The 21,012-nt window shown below is 40.3% G+C and overlaps 2 protein-coding genes across 2 annotated transcripts; both read right to left on the bottom strand.

Moving 5' to 3' along the window:
* Positions 1 to 233: 233 nt before the first annotated feature.
* LOC117549841 lies at positions 234 to 1,718 on the bottom strand. Its single transcript, XM_034221941.1, has 2 exons — positions 1,513 to 1,718; positions 234 to 1,024 (listed from the first exon to the last, which is right to left on the bottom strand). Exons 1-2 carry the CDS (start codon positions 1,645 to 1,647, stop codon positions 395 to 397), a joined length of 765 nt encoding a protein of 254 aa, XP_034077832.1. The 5' UTR covers positions 1,648 to 1,718; the 3' UTR covers positions 234 to 394.
* A 10,183-nt stretch (positions 1,719 to 11,901) lies between these two features.
* LOC117549867 (interferon alpha-inducible protein 27-like protein 2A) lies at positions 11,902 to 13,426 on the bottom strand. Its single transcript, XM_034221971.1, has 4 exons — positions 13,283 to 13,426; positions 13,120 to 13,161; positions 12,863 to 13,024; positions 11,902 to 12,306 (listed from the first exon to the last, which is right to left on the bottom strand). Exons 1-4 carry the CDS (start codon positions 13,290 to 13,292, stop codon positions 12,218 to 12,220), a joined length of 303 nt encoding a protein of 100 aa, XP_034077862.1. The 5' UTR covers positions 13,293 to 13,426; the 3' UTR covers positions 11,902 to 12,217.
* Between the last annotated feature and the right edge of the window lie 7,586 nt (positions 13,427 to 21,012).

Genomic DNA, 21,012 nt, shown 5'->3' with positions numbered 1-21,012 from the left:
AAAGAGCAAATATTCCAAATGAGCCATTTTAAAATCAAACATTCCTAATAAACATGTTTCTTGAATTGATATTATTATATTATGATATGACTAACAACCTTTTTCTTTCAGCCCTGTTTTTACTGATAAACCACTCATAATTTCAATAGGTTTTCACATGACCAATTACAGAAGAAAGCACATTATATATACCGACATACATGAAGCTTCTGGTATGTTGCAACTGACAAACCACATGAACAAGTGAAGACACAGTATAGCCATAACATACTTGAAATAATGTTTTATTTGGTGAATTTGAGTGAAGTGTGTGTGTGATGAGTGTAAACAAATGTAATGTGGATCAGTATGTGTGAAAAAATTATTAAATTATAAATTGTCCTGCTGGTCCACGTCAAAAATTAGCTGGTGTACCCCGAGGCGGACTCTTGCCCTCTGTGCCCTTGTCATCTGCCTCATGGTGGGCAAGAGGCTCTTGAAAATTGCAAGTCCTCGTCCTCCTCCACCACTGGTGGGGTTGGCTGGGCAATTGCTTGGTAATTGCTGACAGCAGACAGCAGACTTCGTTCAAACGGGGACATCTACCTCCCCCTCCCCCGTGTTTTGCCCCGGACCTCAGCATTCTCCTCCTGGCTGACTGCTGCTGGCTGACTGGTGGACATGCTGGCTGACTGGCGGACTGGCTGGTGGACTGGCTGGCTGACTCACTGTCTACCTGGCTCTCTTCCTCTGCCACCAGGGTGGATGGAGGCAGGGTCTGCCGGGGGACATTGCTGGACGTCTCACGGTCTATGATGAATGGGGTTAAAAACCCCATCACTGCCATGAAACGCCAGGGCTTGTACCCCCCTGCAGACCCTGCCCCGCTTCTTTTGGCCTCCTTCTCCATATTCTTTTCCTTGCGGAACCTGTCCCTCAGACTCTTCCATCTCTTCTTGCAGACATTATCTAATAAAATGAAATGAAATAATAAAGTTAATAAATAATAAAGTGAATTTCTTGAATTTACTAAATTATTCCTCCATTAATGAATGCTATTTTTATGCTACATTCCATGCTGGCTAAATATACTGTCTATGCTTGATAGCTATGAATCAAATCAAGTTTTATTTATATAGCACATTTATAAACGATTTTTGGTCGAGCCAAAGTGCTGTACATATAATAAAATTAGCCTACAGTAGAGACACTTTACAGCAAATACAACAGCACAGATTGTTCAGAATATCAGTATGAGAAAAACGACACCCTCTGCATGTATTATATGTTATATATTATGCTTATACTTGTTATATTATATATCATTTTTTATTATTAATATATATTATATGTTATGCTACATTACTAGCTGGCTAAATATACTGTCTATGCTTGATAGCTCTATATATTATGCTTATACTTATAATGTTTTTTTATTATTATATTAATATATATTATATGTTATTATGCTACATTACTAGCTGTCCATTCAATGCTAAAACGAAGTAAACTGGATATAAACTCCCCAGAAAATCTACCAGTTTCACCAACTGTCTCTGCCACCTCCCGCCATGCCTGGTTCCTCCGGTTTAGGTCCCGGTAGGTGAACAGAGTACAGTCATACAAGACTGGGACATTTGCCACGGCAATGATTAATTTGTCCTCCATTTTATGACATATGGAAAATAGTCAAGACCTGCGGGATCAGCATACACGCGGTTTGATTGGCTAGCGCTTGTACTGGCGGGAATTGCAAAAACGGGATTTGATTGGCTCACGCCAGCTTCGAGCAAGCATCGAGCCTCAAAAGTTGAACATTGTTCAACTTTTGACGCCGATAGACGCTCGCGATGCTTGCAACGCCTTGCCATGCTACCCACAATGCAGTTCGGCGAAGTTTGAAAATATCCTACGTCACCCCATTCAAATGAATGGGCGAAGCATTGAAAGCATTTTTTGACGCCTGTAGTGTAGACGGGCCGTTACGGAGCGTCCACACAGCAGCGTGCGTTGACGCTTGGAGGTGGGCGTATCTGAAGCTTGGGGATTTTTTGCGAGAAACGCGACCAACAACCAATCACATGAATCTCCCGCCCCCGACATACAAAGCAATAGCAATGTTAAAACGAAGTAAATTGGATATAAAATCCCCAAACAGGCAAAAACCTACCAGTTTCACCCACTGTCTCTGCCACCTCCCTCCATGCCTGGCTCCTCCGGTTTGTATCCCGGTAGATCAACAGAGACTGATCATACAGCACCGGGTGATTCATTACCGCTATAATGAATTTTCCATCCATTTTTTTTAATATGAGGAAATGACCTGCGTAGTCTCTCCCAGCATACACGCGGTTTGATTGGCTAGCGCTTGTACTGGCAGATTTGCATAAACGGGATTTCATTGGCTGACGCCTCCGTCGAGGCGTCAAAAGTTGAACATTGCTCAACTTTTGACGCCAGCAACGCTCCACGTCGCTTCCCAAAATGCAGTTCGGCTAAAAGTGACCCCATTCAAAGTGAATGGGCAGAAGCGTTGGAAGCTTCAACGCACGCCGCTGTGTGGACGGGCCGTTAGTGTCCAAGTTCTTTATGGCTCTGTCTTGAAGCGTTGCTCTTTTAAAAACTGCGCGCGTCGTCCACTTCTGTGTGTGCATGCGTAGTTTCTCCTCCTCCGGCGGCCATTTGAAGACAGCCTCGTGCTCAGTCCGTGATCCTCTGAAGTTGCCGCTTCGTCAATTAAGACACACTCGCGTCGATGGACAGTAGTTTTCACTGTAATAGACCTATCGCTAAGCCACGCCCCCTTTGAAAACTCGGACAAACAAAGCCGACCGTGAATGACTCTTGACAATGGCCGCGGGGGGAGTTCAAGTTAAAATAACATTAAAATAGAAGCAAGAGCTAATAAAAGCAACAGCAGATGAAAGTTAATAGTTAAAAGCAAGAGTAAAAAGGTAGCCATGTATTTCTTTATATAAAATATCTAATCTTGTTGCCTGTCGTGTGTAGTGGTGACTGTTGTGTAACCATTAGAGATGTTAAGATTCACCGATTCGCATCGGTGCACCGGCATAAACGTTCAAGATGCGAGTGCACCGGTTGAAAGAGTGCACATCGGCTACAGTTTGGGTTGAACCGGGTTGAACTCGCGATGCATCGATTGCGTAGCGTCTTTGCATCGGTAAAAAACCGATTCATTCATATAAAATCCCCTAATCTTGTCAACGCTCAGCAGAGACGATCTTTGATATTTGCTTCGCCACTACGGAGGCCGAGAGTCTCAGTTATCAACACACACGGAAGTCGAAGAGAAAGAGAAACACAGCGCACCGAAAAATACCTACAAATCAAACGTTTGGTAACACTTCGGATTGTTCAAGAAAGACGGTGTAATAGTCCTTTATGCTAGGCTATATAGTTGACCGCAGGTCATGGAGAGTAATAAGGTATCCGTAGACTTTTGTATGAGGTATCTTTATTACTTAACAGGTCTACAGCCATGATACATAGATCCGTCCTAGATGCGGGCTTGCATACACACAGTATCACTCCGCAGCCGCACCCCATCAGTAACGTCCTGATGGTATATGTGCGCGGCACAGACGGTCAACTTGAAAAATCGCTCGCAAATTGTTAACGATGCCGAGCCGATTTAAAGTACACAAGTAGTACGAGGAACTTAGCGACGCACATAAAGAGTCGACATGGGGTCTGCGGCTGAAAAGAGAAACCTCAAAGTTAGACATATGAGTTAAATCACTCAGTGGGGTGTTCTGTCAGAGAGTGGTGTTTAGTTTACAGCAGCCTGTGACGGCCAATAATAATTTAAATGTATTCCTCACTGTAAGCAGTTATGAAATACCTGTTTGTGAAAAGTTATTTGTATTATTTATTGTTCATATAGAACCCACCGCTTTCTGCTCACTGGTGAGTTAGCCTATGAATGAGTGTTAAGCACATCAGGCTGGCAGCTGTATGGGCATTGCTCTATGGTAGCTGTTATTTGCACATTGTTAATCATGAGCAATGCATCCTTACATTGTTTAACTGTGAGGTGTTATACAATTGTACTCTGGAGAGCTTTTAAAGGTAAAAAAATAAACGGCATGATGCGATGTGCAGTACCAAATATGTAAAGCACTTTTTTGTTAATGTATGATTTGCTGCATATAAGGAATAAAACAAAAATCCTCTGTCGTACCAAATTGAAGTATCATTATTTTTGCATCGTGTTGAATCGCATCGTATCGCACCGAATCGCATAATGTTGAATCAAATCGTATCGAACTGTATCGCAACAGGGGTGAATCGTATCGTATCGCATCGCCTGGTGTTTCAAATGTATCGTTAATGTATCGTATCGTGGCAACGTATCAGATGCGCATCGCATCGGCCTCAGTGATGGAGATGCACATCCCTAGTAACCATTGAAATGATAATATGATGTTGAATGTTAGCAGTGGTGGTCACTACATTAAATCTATAACTATAACTGTCCTTGTTGGTCATCATTTTCACTGTTATGCACCTGGCTGACTGTAGCGTTACCTTTTTTTTGGGTGAGGGTCTGTGTCTTTTCGGAGCAGCACACACGAGAGCCCGGATGGGATCTGATATTCCAGAGTTGGCTTCCCATCTCTGAAGTGCTTTGAGGTGAAAAGACAGTTAGCAAAAGTTAGCTAAAAACACCAGCTAACTAGCGAGGACGAAAAGTCAGACAGCAAACGTTGATGTTGATAACACTGTAGCTAGTTAGCTGGCTAACAAGTTGGCAGCTAACGTTAGCTAGCTGGGCTGGATATACGCTAGCTAGTTGGCAGTCAAAGTCAATCGTTAGCAAACTAATAGTTTGGTCTACGTTTCTAATACATACCGTCAAATATGATGTCTTTATGAATTGACCTTACCTTTGAGCAAACATAAGTGTCCTTGATAATTGTCTTCACATTCAGTTGTGTATGTGGTTGACGACACAGCATAATCCACCGCTTGCATTTGTCGAGTTTTCTTTTGGGCTTCGGAAAAGGTACGAAATATACTCCTCCATCCAGTCTTTCAGGGTACCTGGTGTCCGAAATTACAGGTACCCCACGCACAGCGTTTCACCATCAGATATTAGCTAGATAATAAACATAGAAACTGAATTCTTCACAGTGGTTTCGATCACAGACGTCTGGTTTTGGTTTGATGCGCCCCACAAACGGCTTTTCTGGTGATGTCCGAGTTTTCTGTCAGGAGGGATTTTCGCTGTGATATGATTGGACAAATTCTATTTGGGGCGTGGTTTAGCGATAGGTCTATTCCCTCGAAGCACAGGCAGACACAAGTGGCTTTCTCATTACAGGTTTATTCCTCCGAATCCACCGTGAAAACTACACAAACAAACAGTATAAATGACAAACATAGTTTCGTGTTAGACACAGAATAACATGCACAACATGTGAGATAACTAGCAAGGTAATAAACATAAAAGTAATACAAACACAACAACATACCTCGTTGGGCTGCATGCTCTGTAAACAGAGGGAAGTATTCTTCAGTTCTCTTCACAACTTATATGTATAAGAATAGAAAACTAACGGAGCTGTAAGTATCCGTGCATCTTACTCTGAGGGTGCTTCTCATGTTCTCGCTCTCTAACTCACGCGAGAACAGCATAACGAGACGTGAGCTTGGACTTCAAAATAAAAGACGAAATATTGCACGCATGAAACATTACAACAATAATAATTAGTACACTTAGAAAATACACATTACAGTTAAATTATGAACATGTAAAGGCTGCACTTACAGATGCTAATACTAATACTTTTCATCCATTGTGTATTCCTTGGATACTCTATTGAGCTTTATCTTTTCTACTGTACGATTATCTGGCTGGGGCGCTATGCGATTAGTTTTGTATCATAAAGATAAAGCAACACTTTCTCAGAATAAAGCAAAACTATGAGTTTAAAAGAAAAAAACCTGAGTCAAGCAAAATAAAATAAATGTCAAAAATAAAACTATAAGTGGCAAACAAATCATTTGTGTAATCATGTAAACAATAAGTCTTTTTTCTTTGTTTTAACATAGGTTTTTGTTTGCAGTTCTCTTTGCTTCTTTCTCAATGATCAGACTTTTGCTCTCGCTGCAGCTCTCTCTTTGCGGTCCTTCACTTTTTGTTTGAGATTCTGACACAAACGTTCCAGGTGGGCGGGACTTTCAGGGGTGCGTCCCCATTCTTTCACACACACATACGGGTTTTGGGCCGAGGGCGACACCGTACTTCCGGTATCAACAATTTCACGCGAGGTGCATACATAATATCATAGTCGATTGTCTTAATCAATATAGTCAACTCTAAAATACCACATATATGCATTGGCATGATAATATTATTGTGACAAATGGGGTATTCACCTGGTGTTTCCAGAAGATAGACGTAGATGCAGCCAAAATCGACCGAAGGCCACTTTTGAGGGTCGTAATTCCATACATTGTACATCCAACAACCCACACAGCTCTAGTTTACGCTGGTAACGACCTAGAGCACACCCCTCAAGTCCAGAGATGTAATCCGAAGACATGCAGCGATTTCTTTGGTCGTTAAATCAGAAAAAAAACCTAGTGCGCTCTGCCTGGCTACATCAGATCTGGGGGGGGGGGGGGGGGCGCTGCGCTGGCAGCTCTGGGAGGGAAAAAAACATTTTGACTGTTTGCGCTCATCCTAATTTTCGGCCTTGATGTAACAGCATTCATAATTAAGTCAAGGTAACACCCTTTTCACCCCGGTTACACTTTTAATTTGCCCTGTACGATGGGCTCTGTAAGTGATGAAAGTGGGGGGTGTTGGCTTATCAGGCGTCCGCAGCTCACAGCCAAAGTGGGTGTGGGATCGAGCGAGAGAGATAAATGCAATTTATGTAAACAAATATTTCCAAGGCACTCTTTTATAATTATTGGGATAAACAGGTTTGAAATCATTTCAATGTATACTATAGGACAGTAAACCAAAAATATCGTTTAAAACTTGAGAGATACAAAAATATGCATAAATAAACGTTAACTAGGTAAAATAAGATATGAATGAACAACAAAAATAAAATAAGTTGCATTTATTTGCTATTGGCTATGGTAGGTTATTGGTTATGTTCACATACTTATTTGATTATTAAAATGTAAACCAATCTTTTTCATATGGGTGTTTAGAGTTGTGTTTAGAGTTGTCTAGGTCAGGTCTCTAGTAATGTGTGCTCAAAGTGCACCCGATTGAAGCATTTTACTTTAAATGTTCAAACATTTCTTCCTGGGGGGGCATACCCCCGGTCCCCCCTAGAGGATGTGACGTCCACACCCCAATTCAAACATGTTCATACAATACCGAATACATTTGAAGCCTTTGATGTATATGACTTATGTCAATACGTTTCTGTTTTTGTAGTGCATTGGTCTTTTGTAGAGATTTTTCATTTATTTTTTATATATTCTATTGTGTATTCCTTGGATACTTTTATTTGTTCTACTGAACGATTTTCTGGCAGGGGGGGGCGCCAGCTAAAATCTCGCCTAGGGCAGCAAATTGGTTAGAACCGGCCCTGATGGTGTAGGAAACGGGCTCCGTGTTACAAGACGGGTCGGGAGTTTGGCGGGACCACTGCAGACTCTCTACACACACACACACACACACACACACACACACACACACACACACACACACACACACACACACACACACACACACACACACACACACACACACACACACACACACACACACACACACCGCTGCAGACTCTGCACGAAGGAGCCACGGTGCTGCAGCTCCTGATCGGAGCAGAGACACACGTTCACTAAGCGGAAAAACGATATCCTGTCACAGAGATCTGCTATTTAAAATTTTAAAGTCAGCACATATCGACCCTAAATAAAGTCTATATTAAGAACGAGAGATGTTTTGACATTATGACTTAAACAAATGACAAATGAGCGAGGGCGATGACGTCAGAGCATCGTCCTATGTGCCGGGGCTGAGCCCCGGACAGCCCCGGCCCAATTTAACCCCTGGTTAGAGGCCCTATTTTATCAGTATGTCTGGACTGCACAGCAGTTACAATGGTCAAACTACATTAGAACAGAATTGTCTCCATTTTGTCTTTAATAGTTACTAACATTAGATATTTTAATGAGATATGAACCGCAAAACAAAAAATGTCCCTGATTTTCATTTTTTAAATTAAGTCACCGAATGCAAGTAGTCGCCTTAGCTTATTTTGTTATGAGATGTGAATTACTGTTCAATTGAGTTGATGTAATAATCATTTGGTTTCTTTTACATTAAAAAAAGGTCTTATGTTTTTTTTCGGGGGAGGCCCTTTTTCCAGTTTAGAGCAATAGCCCCTCCAAATGTCTGTGCACGTCCCTGGATAGGTGTGTGGGCTGTCTTTCATTTTGACACAAAGAACAATGGGGCATATCCACCCTTATCCACAATGTAAAGTAATTCACACAGCCTCTTCCCTCTTCTCTCTGTGAGGAGCAGCAGGTTCAGCTTTCAGAACAAAGTAACAAAAAACTAAAATGGCATTCATTTTTTTAATATGTCGTGTAGTAATAGATTTATTTATTTTTCTTCTCAAGAGAGTACCAGAATGTGTATTTTATGTTAGTAGCCTATTTCAAAACTAAAACAAAAAAAAACCCTTTTTATTTACTACAAGACAAATGTGCCTTTTTATTTCATACAGTTCAATTTGGATTGAGACGGGGAAATAATCTAAACCTCACGCGTGGCGTTTCACTGTCAAGGGGAGCGTGTATGTAATTGCATTGCAAATACTGACATGAGCCCCACCACTGTATGGGTTAGCCCTACCATAGATTACCCAACAAAAATACTCTCTCGCAACTGCCGACCCGTATTGCGCATGCTCAGATCTAAGAACCAGTAGAAATGATAAAAAAGTAAAAGTCTGCTGCTTATTGTTCTACTAGGCCAAAATAGAGTCAAAGAGTATATGAGAGAGAGAGTGTGTTAATTAATATATTTGGCAGTTTGGAGTAAGTCTGTATATTTGTTTGTGTCTGTGTGTTTCATGTATAGGCTTCTCACGATAATTAATTTTGTTGGATACATTTTCCCGGAAATTATTGCGATAAACGATAATATTGTCGGCACCGTTGTATGACCATTTTAGACCACTGACATAATGATAATATATAATAATAATTCAAGTACATCCTTTCAAACTGCTAGTCACATCCTCATGTAAATGGCAATTTATCGAGTTCATTTTTATTTATCGTACGATACGTCAATTAATTGCTTATCGCGACAGGCACACAATAAAACAGTGGAAACAAACGTGTTTGACTTTCAATAGTGAATGAAACTTTGTGCCCTTTATAGTCTGTGTCCAATATTGTGTATTTGTATATATTGTATATATATCCTATATATATATAGGCTATGCTAAGGTCCCGCTGCTGACACGATAGCAGTCATTTCGTGCGCATATGTAATTAAACCCATGATATCAAAATCTCACTCCAGCCAGGTACCCAAAGTTGGCAACCCTGTACAAAGCGAGCAGTGAGTGAGCGTTCAGACACCGGCGCACACACTCAAACGGACTCGTGTGCCTGACTCTACCAACAGGCTTTCATGATTCTGCTTAGATATGCAAGTATAAGCCATGATAGCTTATTTTATTAACACGCTAATTTGATATGAAAATCAATGGAGGCTGAGTTAACTTTGTAGGAAAACCGTCCATGACTGCTCCTGAGCTGTGTTTTATTTGTTAACTTCATATTTTTCATTTCCTAAAACATTTATTTTCCTCTCATATTAACAGTGTGGATCATTGAGACAGCGTGACGTCCAGAGGTCTTATCCCGTTTTCCCAATTCCTCTGAGGGGACAGCATTAGATCCTAGGAAGGGGGGCATGAAGAAAGACCTACACCATCTTCATCCACGCTGGGCGTTGCTGTTATCACTGGCTCAGTGTCATTTCATTTGACCAAATGTCTTTACATATATATTTAATAGATGTTATTATTATTATTATCCACCTTTTTGTTTTATGTCCTTTTATTTAAAACATTGTTTGAGACTTCATCTTCTGGTTCAAATTTCAATAAATGTAATTTGTATAATCACTCTTTTGTCTTTATTCTACATGAAAATGTTAGAGATTCCATTAAAATCTGTTGATTATTCATATCTTCCTCAGGAATAGTATGTTGAATTTTTTATGCTAAATGTATATCATTTTCTCACAGGATATAGAATGAGACAACACAGTTTGTATCCATTGTGTATGAATGCTTCAGCTCTTCAGACCAACATAGTAAGATGTGAGCATGTTCCTAATTGTGTTGGTATGCAGCCTAGGTCTGGTCTGTTTAATAAAGCAAATCTGCCACTTTTATATTATAGAATTTGTTAAATTAAAGCAGTCTTTAATTGTTTGTCCTAAACATTTTGAAATGTAACATGTCTTTGAAAAAATAATAGTATACAGTTTATATCACCTTTAGCTTGAAAATACATAGATGTGTTTTTTTAATCTATAAAATAAATAGACAGACAGACACTTTATCAATCCCAAATTAGGAAATTATTTAACAGCAGCAGTGTGTTCAGGTATTAAAATATTTAAAGTTGGAATAAAGTATAAACTACACAACACAAGTCTAATGCACAGCAATCCATAAGATAAGTCCGATATGTTCATGAAACTCCCCAGGAGACACCGACACTAACGTGGCCGAGTGTACTCCGGAGTTTGCTGCATGAGTTGCACTGTATGATCTGTGTAGTGGGCTGTCATTCTGTGACTGAGTAGCCAATGGGGACGCACCCCTTAAAGTCCCGCCCACCTGGGATGTTTGTGTCAAAATCGAAAACAAAAAATGAGGGAACGTAAACGAGAAGAGCTGCAGCGAGAGCAAAAGTCTGATCATTGAGAAAGAAGAAACAAGAACTGCAAACAAAAACCTATGTTAAAACAAAGAAAAAATACTTATAGTTTACATGATTACACAAATGATTTGTTTGCAATTTATAGTTTTACTTTTGAAATGTATTTTATTTTGCTTGACTCAGTTTTTTTTTTTTTAAACTCATAGTTTTTTATTCTGAGAAAGTGTTGCTTTATCTTTATGATACAAAACTAATCCCATAGCGCGCCAACCGCCAGCTAAAATCTCACCTAGGGCAGCAAATTGTCTAGAGCCGGCCCTGCTGAGGAGTCTCAAACAGGCGTTTGTTAAATCATTTTAAGATTGGCTTTAATCAATTTGTGAAAAGTAATTCTTCCTATATGATAAATGAGAGGTAACATTCTATTTATGGTATTATTTCCACATATTTCTCTCCATTCTTCCTTCTGCCAACGGTGTCGCAGTTTCTCGTCTCTCCCGTTTTTGTGCTTAGTGCGTACGCATGGGTCAGAGTTTGCGTGGAGGACTGCACATTTTCCCATCAAATTAGTTTTTTTATAAATCGCAAACATTGCGTAGAAACTGGCGTACGCCATCTTTTGAGCGTATATCCCTTTATAAATGAGGCCCCAGACCATAGTATGTAAGCAACTATTAGATGGATGTACATTACATTTTTTACACAAACGTATGGTATGGCCTGTGAATGAGTCCTACTGACTTTGGTGATCTCATGAACCACAAGGATGACATTTTACTTCACTTTAGTGACCATTATTTATATACAATTGGCTCCCTCCTGAGACCCAGAAAGAAAAAGGTTTCAAATTTCCTTTTTTTTTAGATCACACAAGTCTTTAGGGTGGTATAAACATAATGACTAACTAAATTTCTGTTTTGTTGTGTGTCCTTTGTAGAGGACATCGGGTGTTAGTTATGCGAAGTATAGTATACAAACAACATTAGAGCACAACAACTCAATGCAACAAATATATATATTTTTAAATATTTGTATTCACATGAAAAAAGTGTAACAGTGAATTACAGCAGTTAAGGCATTTTCATTTTGAAAATGCAACAAATATTGAGCCCTCATTTGTAGTACTCCATCCTTTTTTGAAATTCAAAGCCACACCCCCACATATGTCATATGTTTGAAAAGCCCAGGATGTCCTCTGTGGAGTACACTTGGACTTAATGCTGGGGCATGTATAACCTCAAAGTAATGGACCAAAACCCAATGTGCTCCACAGAGGACAAAAATGAATGGGTGGGTCTCTGGAGGTTAAACTGGCAAACCCCGTTTAGGATCATCCACGGAATTTGTAGGCCAGCCATCCCACTGCTGCTCCAGCACCAGACATAGTTGCAGTAGTGAAAGCTGATAGTCCAGTTACACCTACAGCAAGAAAACACAAGTGACATAAATGCATGTAGCTAACCTGAAGTTAAGAGTCTTTCAACATGAACCAGTGGCACTTTTGCCATCACAGTGTATTAGTAAGATACTATTGTAACCCACCTAAATACTGTATTTTGTTGAACACTGCACTACATGCACATGATTCACCCCCCTTTTTTTAAATTGTTCAATCTCTACACATTATTAGATTAGATTAGATTCAACTTTATTGTCATTGGACAGAGTACGAAGACAACGAAATGCAGTAAGCATCTATAACCAGAAGTGCAAAACAAGCTGAGTTGTTCATGGTATAATATACATCTGGCCGATAAACTGCAGTACACTATGAACAGTATAAGGAAGTATATGCTCATTATAAACAGCAGTAGGCTATAGTATTTAAATACACTATAGATCAGGTAGCCTATAACATTGACAGTATAATACAAGACATAATTAATATGAATGTGCTACAGGCCATGAATAAATGTGAGTTTGATAAAGAAAAATGGTGTGTGTGTATGTGTGTTAATGAAATCATGCTGTTTACCTGCTGCCTGCAAAACAGCCACTGTACTTCCGGCTGCCACTGCGCCTCCATTAGCGATCGCAACCGAAGACATCATGCCGGCAGCATAGGAGCCTGCTGCGATCCCGGCTGAGGTGAACCCTATGCCGACCAGAACAACAGGAACACCTACCGCACCAACCACTGCAGAAAAACCAGCAGAGACAAGCTCAGTTTAGCACGTCACTGGGTATTAATTTTCCACATTAGAAAGTCAACAATGGTGACAGGGTACAAACATGCTCCAGCTGCTGCTCCTACTCCAATTACGACAGCCGTGACTGAAACACAATGGACAGGATCAGAATCAAACATTTAATCTGGTTTACTCAAACACATTACCTTGGTTATTTATATTATTATAGCTCTAGTAAAAGGAAACGTACAATTAAACATACTTACTCTTATTCATGTTATTCTAAACTGACGACAGTCAGTGCTGATACTGAGATCAAGGCAGTTTCCACTTCGGAAAACACAGTCAAGCCAGCCCGCACATTGTATTGCGGTGCGCGAATATCCTCTGCATTACGGTCAAGGCCTGGAAAAACTGCCTTCAAAATAAAAGCGCTTACTCGGTCAATAACAAATATACCTAAAAAACACACCAAACATATTTATATACTGGAGCTTAAATTAAGAAATATGTACTATATAATGTGATCAATAATTATTTAAAACAAACTACGTATAACCACCACATTATAACTGAGTGAATGTAAAACTTAAGGATATCGTCCATCTGTTTTTAGATAAGAATAAAACAAAAACTGTAAGACTAATATCACTCCAGGGTGATAGCAGGACACCCCAACTAGTCACTCAGAGAATATCAAGACAATCTGATGAAGAGTTTCAAAATAAAAGACCTTTGAAGTCTCATATATAAGCTAGTGTCCCGCTGTTTTTAGATAATAAGAATAAAACAAAAACTCTCCAGTATCAAAGACTAATATCACTCCAGGGTGATAGCAGGACACCCTCATCACTTCAGGGTGAAACTGTACATCAGATTGTCCTGATATTCTCTGAGTGACTAGATGGGGTGTCCTGCTATCACCCTGAAGTGGAATAAGTCTTTGATACTGGAGAGTTGTTGTTTTATTCTTATCTAAAAACAGAGGGATGATAGCTTATATGAGACTTCAGAGGTATTTTATTTTGAAACTCTACATCAGATTGTCCCGATTTTCTCTGAGTGACTAGTTGGGGTGTGCTGCTATCACCCTGGAGTGAAATAAGTCTTTGATAATTGACAGTTTTTGTTTTATTCTTATCTAAAAACAGATGGACGATAGCCCATATATGAGATTTCAAAAGTATTTTATTTTGAAACTCCTTAAGTTTTACATGCACTCAGTTATAATGTGGTAGTTATACGTAGTTTGTTTTAAATAATGATTGATCACCAGTATGAATATGTTTGGTATGTTTTTTAGGTGTATTTGTTATTGACCGAGTAAGCGCTTTTATTTTGAAGGCAGTTTTTCCAGGCCTCTACCGTAATGCATTGGATATTCGCGCACCGCAATACAATGTGCGGGCTGGCTTGACTGTCTTTTCCGAAATGGAGGCTGGTTTAACGCAGTGTGCTGACCCGGATGCTTTTCCTCAGTTTTTGGAAACGAAACCTAAATATTTGTGAAGACCAGATGTCACCAGAGAGTCCATTTGCTGTATAAAGAGAAGTTATAACCGTGGTTTACGTTTTTTTTAATTGCAAAGATACGACATGTCATTGAATAAAAGAAAATTCAACTAAATTCATTAACATTTATTTTCTTTTTTTCATCCATACCTTTTTCTTTTCTTTTTAACAATATGTATGTATTTATTTAACAAGATTCAAGTCACCCTATGTCATGCTATGTTTTGAGTATTATCATCATATTCATTGTGTTCTGAATGTCTAACTAACACATTCCAACGCTTTTCATTTCAGTGTCATTTTATTATAACATGTTGACAACCAGCTATTCTTCAATTAAATAAATAATATATTTAAATGAATGCAGCATTGACTCTTTTGAATCAAAACAGATCATATGTGAGATAAAAGTCACATATTTTGACATCATTAAAACACAGAGGTGGGAAGTAGTGGAGTACAAATACTTTGTTACTGTACTTAAGTAAATTTTTCTGGTATCAGTACTTTACTCCACTACTTATTTTTCTGACGACTTTTTACTTTTACTTCTTACATTTTTGACACAAATACCTGTCCTTTCTACTTCTTACATTTTCAAAACAGGTTTGTTACTTTAGCTTTAATCTGCGTTTGGTGGCGTGATCAGTGGCGTTTTTATATGTACAAAAGTGGTGGGGCACAAAAAACTTAGATGTCTATATATAAGCTTCTGCAGTGAGGTTCATGGCTGGTGAGGCTCTGACTCTTCAGGTTTACAAATATTATATTTTGACCTAAATCAAAATATCATATTATTTTCAAAAGCTTTTTTTGTCTGATGCTTCAATTAATTTTAAACAGACAGTTCAACAAAAGGATACCCAAAAAATGTAATTGTATCATTTAAATATTGAATTGTTCTCTCTTAGTAAGATCCCATTTTCAATAAAATTGCAGTCTTACCTTGACATGAAGATGAAGTCCATTTGCCTATCCTTCTGGACAAAAATCTCTATTACTTTTTTGTAAAAGTCCTCCTTATGTTCTTGTAGTTTCAAAAGTCTATCATAAATCTGATCTAATCAATAGATTTATGATTAGAAAATTATAAAAGTAGGGTAGACATGTGGATATGATCCGGCTGAACAAAACGTGCATTTATCTAACAGGTTTGTTTCCCACAGATCTTATTTTGAGCTATTTTCTAAGATCCTATGGAGAAATATCATTGCTTTTTTGTGGAGGGAAGCCATGCGCAGTTTATTTCCGGGTTTTAGGACGCCTCACTGCAGCTCTCTCTCCTCCTCTTCACACACCACACTTTTCGCGGCACACGTACTTACAGCCAATCAGCTCTGAATTATGTGAGATGACGTATGGTGGGGATGGCAGCACTATGCCCCTATGGTCATTATTTTTTTTGCCACACACATTAAATAGGACAATACTCTGAGCATGCGCAGTGTAGTTTTTACAGTCACCATTGACTTAAACAGGGAGAGGGAGGGGCAGGATCGGGTTTTGTCCCACATGGCTCAAAACAGCTCAATAGGCACACACTGTAGACACTAATTAGAAGAACACAGACTAAAACAGCAATGTACAGACGAATCAGATGAATAAACATGATCTTAAAATATATTTTATATATTTTTTAATTTATTTTTTGCATTTTTTTGTAATCATTACTTTTAATACTTTCTGCTGACACTAGGTGGGGCTGTGCCCCACCTGCCCCTAATGACCAGTCGCCACTGGGCGTGATCATTATTATTTAGAGTCATTGCGTGTCTATTGATTTTAACACGATCCGTGTATCCATCATTTCCTGGTCTTCTATTTGTTTGGTTTTCAAAGGCAATCCTGTCATCACTTGCTGTCTCTATCATTCTGCACACACACACACACACACACACACACACACACACACACACACACACACACACACACACACACACACACACACACACACACACACACACACACACACACACACACACACACACACACACACACACCAGAGATGGGGACTCGAGTCTGTGACTCGGACTCGAGTCGCACTTAAGTCGCACACACAAAGACTTCAGTTCAGACTTGACTTGGACTCCTGCTCAAAAGACTTCGGACTCGACTTGGACTCGTGTTTTGGGACTCGTGAACAATCATTGTGTTTTCTATTTTTGGCGTATTAAAGGTGGGGTAGGTAAGTTTGAGAAACCGGCTCGAGATCGCTAGAATTTGAAAATACACAACCGGAGAAAATCTGCCACTTCCTCACAGAGCCCCTCCTCCAACACACACGAACGCGCACATGACCAATGAGGGCACGAGAGACGTTTGTGCCCCGATTGAAGGCTGACAGGCAGGTAGGCCATCCAGTTATTTTAGCCGGGCCGGCTATCGGGGTGTTAAGAGCATTCCATCTAATATAACAAAAAGTGTATCTCGAGCCGGTTTCTCAAACTTACCTACCCCACCTTTAACATTAACATTAACATCATGGTAACACCATGGCGACCGGCGGCACACCTGCAGCTGTCCCGCTTGTAATTAGGTTCAACTATAAAAACTTCGAACAAAACGCCGGCGGCACCAACAAAAGGAGCGCACACTGCAAAGTCTGCAATATTAAAATCAAGGATTCTGGTGCAACAACTTCAAATTTCATCAGGCACTTGAAAACTCACCCGGAGAGGTCAGTCACATTAACGCATATGGACGGTTAGCAAACATGTTTAGCTCAGCATCAGCTATATAATGTTAACTTAGCTTGCTACTAGCTTTGTAACTGAATATTTGAAAAGATGAGTGAATGTTTGCTTGTCACACTTGTTTGCGTTGTGTGGCGTTGACATCCAACTCTTGACATGACATAAAAAAGGTCGGTAACGTTAATCATTACGTTCCGCTGCCACCATCTACTGGCTAACGTTAAACGTAGAAAAATACATCGTTACATACATAAATACATCAGGTTACAGGTTTATTGTTGACCACGTAACGTTAATGTTACAGGTTTATCAGGTTACCATTACACTGGGTTTGAGTGAGAGGATAGAGGAATATGTTTATTTATAGTAGACTTAAAAGATGTAATTAGAGACCCAGTGTAATTAAACAATACAGTTGCAGAGGTCAAATTTTAACATTTTTGTCCACTGGCCAAATGGCTAGCCTAGTGAATGTTGAAATGTTACCAGCCACTCAATAGATTGCCATTGTTATTTGTGGCTGGTGCGTGCAACATACAGTACCAGCCAGGGGCGGACTGGCCATTGGGAGTACCGGGAGTTTCCCCGGTGGGCCGGTGCTGTGTGTGGGCCGGAGGGCCAAAAAAAAAAAAGTTGAAATCCTACCGGCCCACATTTGTAAGTGTTCCGGCCCAGCCCAGCCCAGTGGGGTGTGGCCAGGGTTGGGTTGTAACGGAATACATGTAACGGTGTTACGTAATCAGAATACAAAAATCAAGTAACTGTATTCAGCTCGCGTTACATTTGAAAAACGAGTAATCTGATTACAGTTACTTTCGTAAACCTGAAGTGAATACATTTGGATTACTTATTGGAATTATTGGTGGAAAGATTTCCTCACAACATTTAATATTCATTACTAAAGGTACAGCCGAATCATCACAGCGCACAAAACCGCGCAGATGGACCAAAAAGGGGAGCGTTTGAAAAAAATGTGCGGGTCCGCTCAGTGAAACAATAACAACGTAACATGGAGGAACAAAAGTCTGCGTTTAAATCGTGTGTGTGTGTAGAGGTGTGTGTGGTGAAAACACATCAGCCACACCGCTCTTTAGCCTTTCTAATGATTCTGAAGGTAAACACAGGGAAGGCGGTGCGTGAAAGGCACGGCGCACTCGTCTGTTTGGCCGTCTTTTTAAAGAAATTGCGCAAGGTAAGTTGTTTTTTTCTTTTCGACATGTCAGCAGCAGCAACAATGCCTGGTAAACATGCAGTGCTAACTAAACGAGCTTGTGAGTGAGTGGGTAGTGGGTGGAGCTGTGGGCAGCGTGCAAGCAGGCGACACTTTTTTCATGAATCATAAACTCTAAATATAATTTTATTTTACACCTTTGAAAAAAAAAAACATGCCCAAAATGGAATTTATTTGGTCATCATATCAGTAGTTTAGAGAGCTCCCCCCCAAATTTCACAAACCATGTTCCCAGGGGAGCTCATGTCACCACTAGGGGAGCTATAGCCCCCCCCTGCTCCCCTCCAGTTCGCACCCTGGGCTGAGTTAACCCTCCCGCTGCCTCCTGGTGCTGCAGAGATTTCATGAAATGAAGGAGGTGTTCCTTCTATAAACCAGCTGCGGGCAGCAGATACTGAGAGTCACAGACATGAATACATAGATCAAGGCAGACTGGTGCACAGTGCACACACTCTCCTGTTTTGCCAAGCCGGTGCTTTAACAAATATAGCTCTACACCCCTGGCCGACATGTCCTTAAAATGAAGTCCGAGTTCGACATTTTAATTCATGTCCTGCCAACACTGGCAGGACAGAAGGCGACAAGCCCTTTCTAAGCCATGTCCTCACATCCCAAGCTGCATCCCCAAAAAGTTTATTATGTTGTTACAACAGGGTTCAGGGGGAGTGGCTGTACGGCTGTACCCGTAGGATAGAAAAGGGGGAAGTGATGTCTGACTCAGGTCGCGCGGCTGTGGAGAAGAACGTGTTGCCCACATTCCTTTACTGAGTTTAGGCTAGTTAGCTAGCAGGTTATTGGTTTTGGGTGCAGTCACTTTTGCCTCCACTTGCTGTTCAAATAAATGTTGAAAGAAAAAGTTAATCTGTTTACAGTTCTGTTTTATATGGGTGTTGAAGAAGAAGAAGAAGAAGAAGAAAGAAGAAGAGAAGAAGAAGAAGAGAAGAAAGAAGAAGAGAGAAGAAGAAGAAGACAGAAGAAGAGAAGAAGAAAAGAAGAAGAAGAAGAAGAAGAAGAATTGGGAGGGATGAAACCCTCTTTAATGGTCCACACATGCAGAGCACACAGCACACACAGTGAAATGTGTGCTCTGCTTTTAACCCATCCTAGCACCAGGAGTCTAGTACCAGGAGTCTAGCCCCAGGAGTCTAGCACCAGGAGTCTAGAACCAGGAGTCTAGTACCAGGAGTCTAGCCCCATGAGTCTAGTACCAGGAGTCTAGAACCAGGAGTCTAGAACCAGGAGCAGTGGGCAGTTATTGTACAGCGCCCACGGAGCAATGGGAGTGAGGGGGGGAAGGGGGTTGTCCGGTGCCTTGCTCAAGGGCACCATGGCAGGGGCAGGAGGTGAACTGGGACCTCTCCAAGTAGAAGTCCACACTCCAAATAGGTCTGGTCGGGGACTTGAACCGGCAACCCTACGGCTCACAGTCCAAGCCCCTACTGACTGCCATAGATTTAGTCCCTAATTTTGCTCTCAAAATGGACCAGATTGATGCATTTAACTTCAACATTTAAAAACAAATCTTCCCGGGGGAGCATGGTCCATGTTAAATTGTCTCACCCACATTGAGGATGCTTCCTACGCCCATGTTTTATTCCATGTGTCAAGTCAGGCAAATTGGGTCCAGATGTTATTGCATCAATGATCTGTTAACATTAAAATCACTAAATATATGCCGTAACTATTTTGCTCTAGGCAACTCAAGGGCTCAAGTAATGTGATTACTATATGAATAATGGTCCAAAATAACATTAAATGCATAGGGTTTTTTGTTAAGTAACATACTTTCGTCGCCGGCCGACCGATACATGCCGCATATTAAGTGGGCCTGTCTGTCAATTAATCCCCGGGCCACTTTTCCCCCCCAGTCCGCCCCTGGTACCAGCCACTTGCATGATTTACCAGCATTTGGCTGGTAAATGGTGTTAATGGTAGATATCTCTTTTGGAACAGGTCATGTTTTAATATCACCAGTTCAGTATATTTCAGATAATATTGCAGCAATAGTTTTTTAGTTGCAAATGGCACAGAACAAATGTTAACTTTTAAGTACTTTTAACACAGTTTCCCTGCGGGGGATTAATAAAGTATTTGTGATACTGATTTCTGATTCTGAAGTGTTTAGCTTATAAGTTGTTTGCATTTAGCTAAACTGTGATGTTTTTCCTCATATTGCATTGCAATAGCCTGTTTAAAGTGATCATATAACAAACAACTAATCAGTACTGATACTGTATGCTAATAGATATAGGAGTGATAATAATACAGTAAATGCTTTGAATGTCTTAGATATAGCTGTGCAGTATTCTTAACAGACTGGATAGCAGCAGACAATAGAAGGCTTATTACAACCAGAAGAGACATGAGACTTTTATGTTTTAGAGACTTGAGACTTGACTTGGACTCGTGACCAAAGACTTGAGACTTGATCAAGTCTCACCCCACAAAGACTTGAGACTTGACTTGGACTCGTGACCAAAGACTTGAGACTTGACTTGGACTTGCAAAAAAAGACTTGTGAACATCTCTGACACACACACACACACACACACACACACCC

Source organism: Gymnodraco acuticeps, unplaced genomic scaffold (genome assembly GCF_902827175.1).
Source record: "Gymnodraco acuticeps unplaced genomic scaffold, fGymAcu1.1, whole genome shotgun sequence".
Taxonomy (NCBI): domain Eukaryota; kingdom Metazoa; phylum Chordata; class Actinopteri; order Perciformes; family Bathydraconidae; genus Gymnodraco; species Gymnodraco acuticeps.
Note: the sequence above shows the minus strand (reverse complement) of the source record. Positions and strands in the feature narration are given on the sequence as shown.

Coding starts and splice junctions, on each gene's coding strand:
- LOC117549841 (XM_034221941.1), bottom strand. CDS start 1,647: ATGGAGGACAAATTAATCATTGCCGTGGCAAATGTCCCAGTCTTGTAT. Junction 1,025..1,512: donor CAGTTGGTGAAACTGGTAGA/TTTTCTGGGGAG, acceptor AGCATTCATTAA/TGGAGGAATAATTTAGTAAA.
- LOC117549867 (XM_034221971.1), bottom strand. Junction 13,025..13,119: donor AGGAGCAGCAGCTGGAGCAT/GTTTGTACCCTG, acceptor GTTTTTCTGCAG/TGGTTGGTGCGGTAGGTGTT. Junction 12,307..12,862: donor GGCTGTTTTGCAGGCAGCAG/GTAAACAGCATG, acceptor TTCTTGCTGTAG/GTGTAACTGGACTATCAGCT.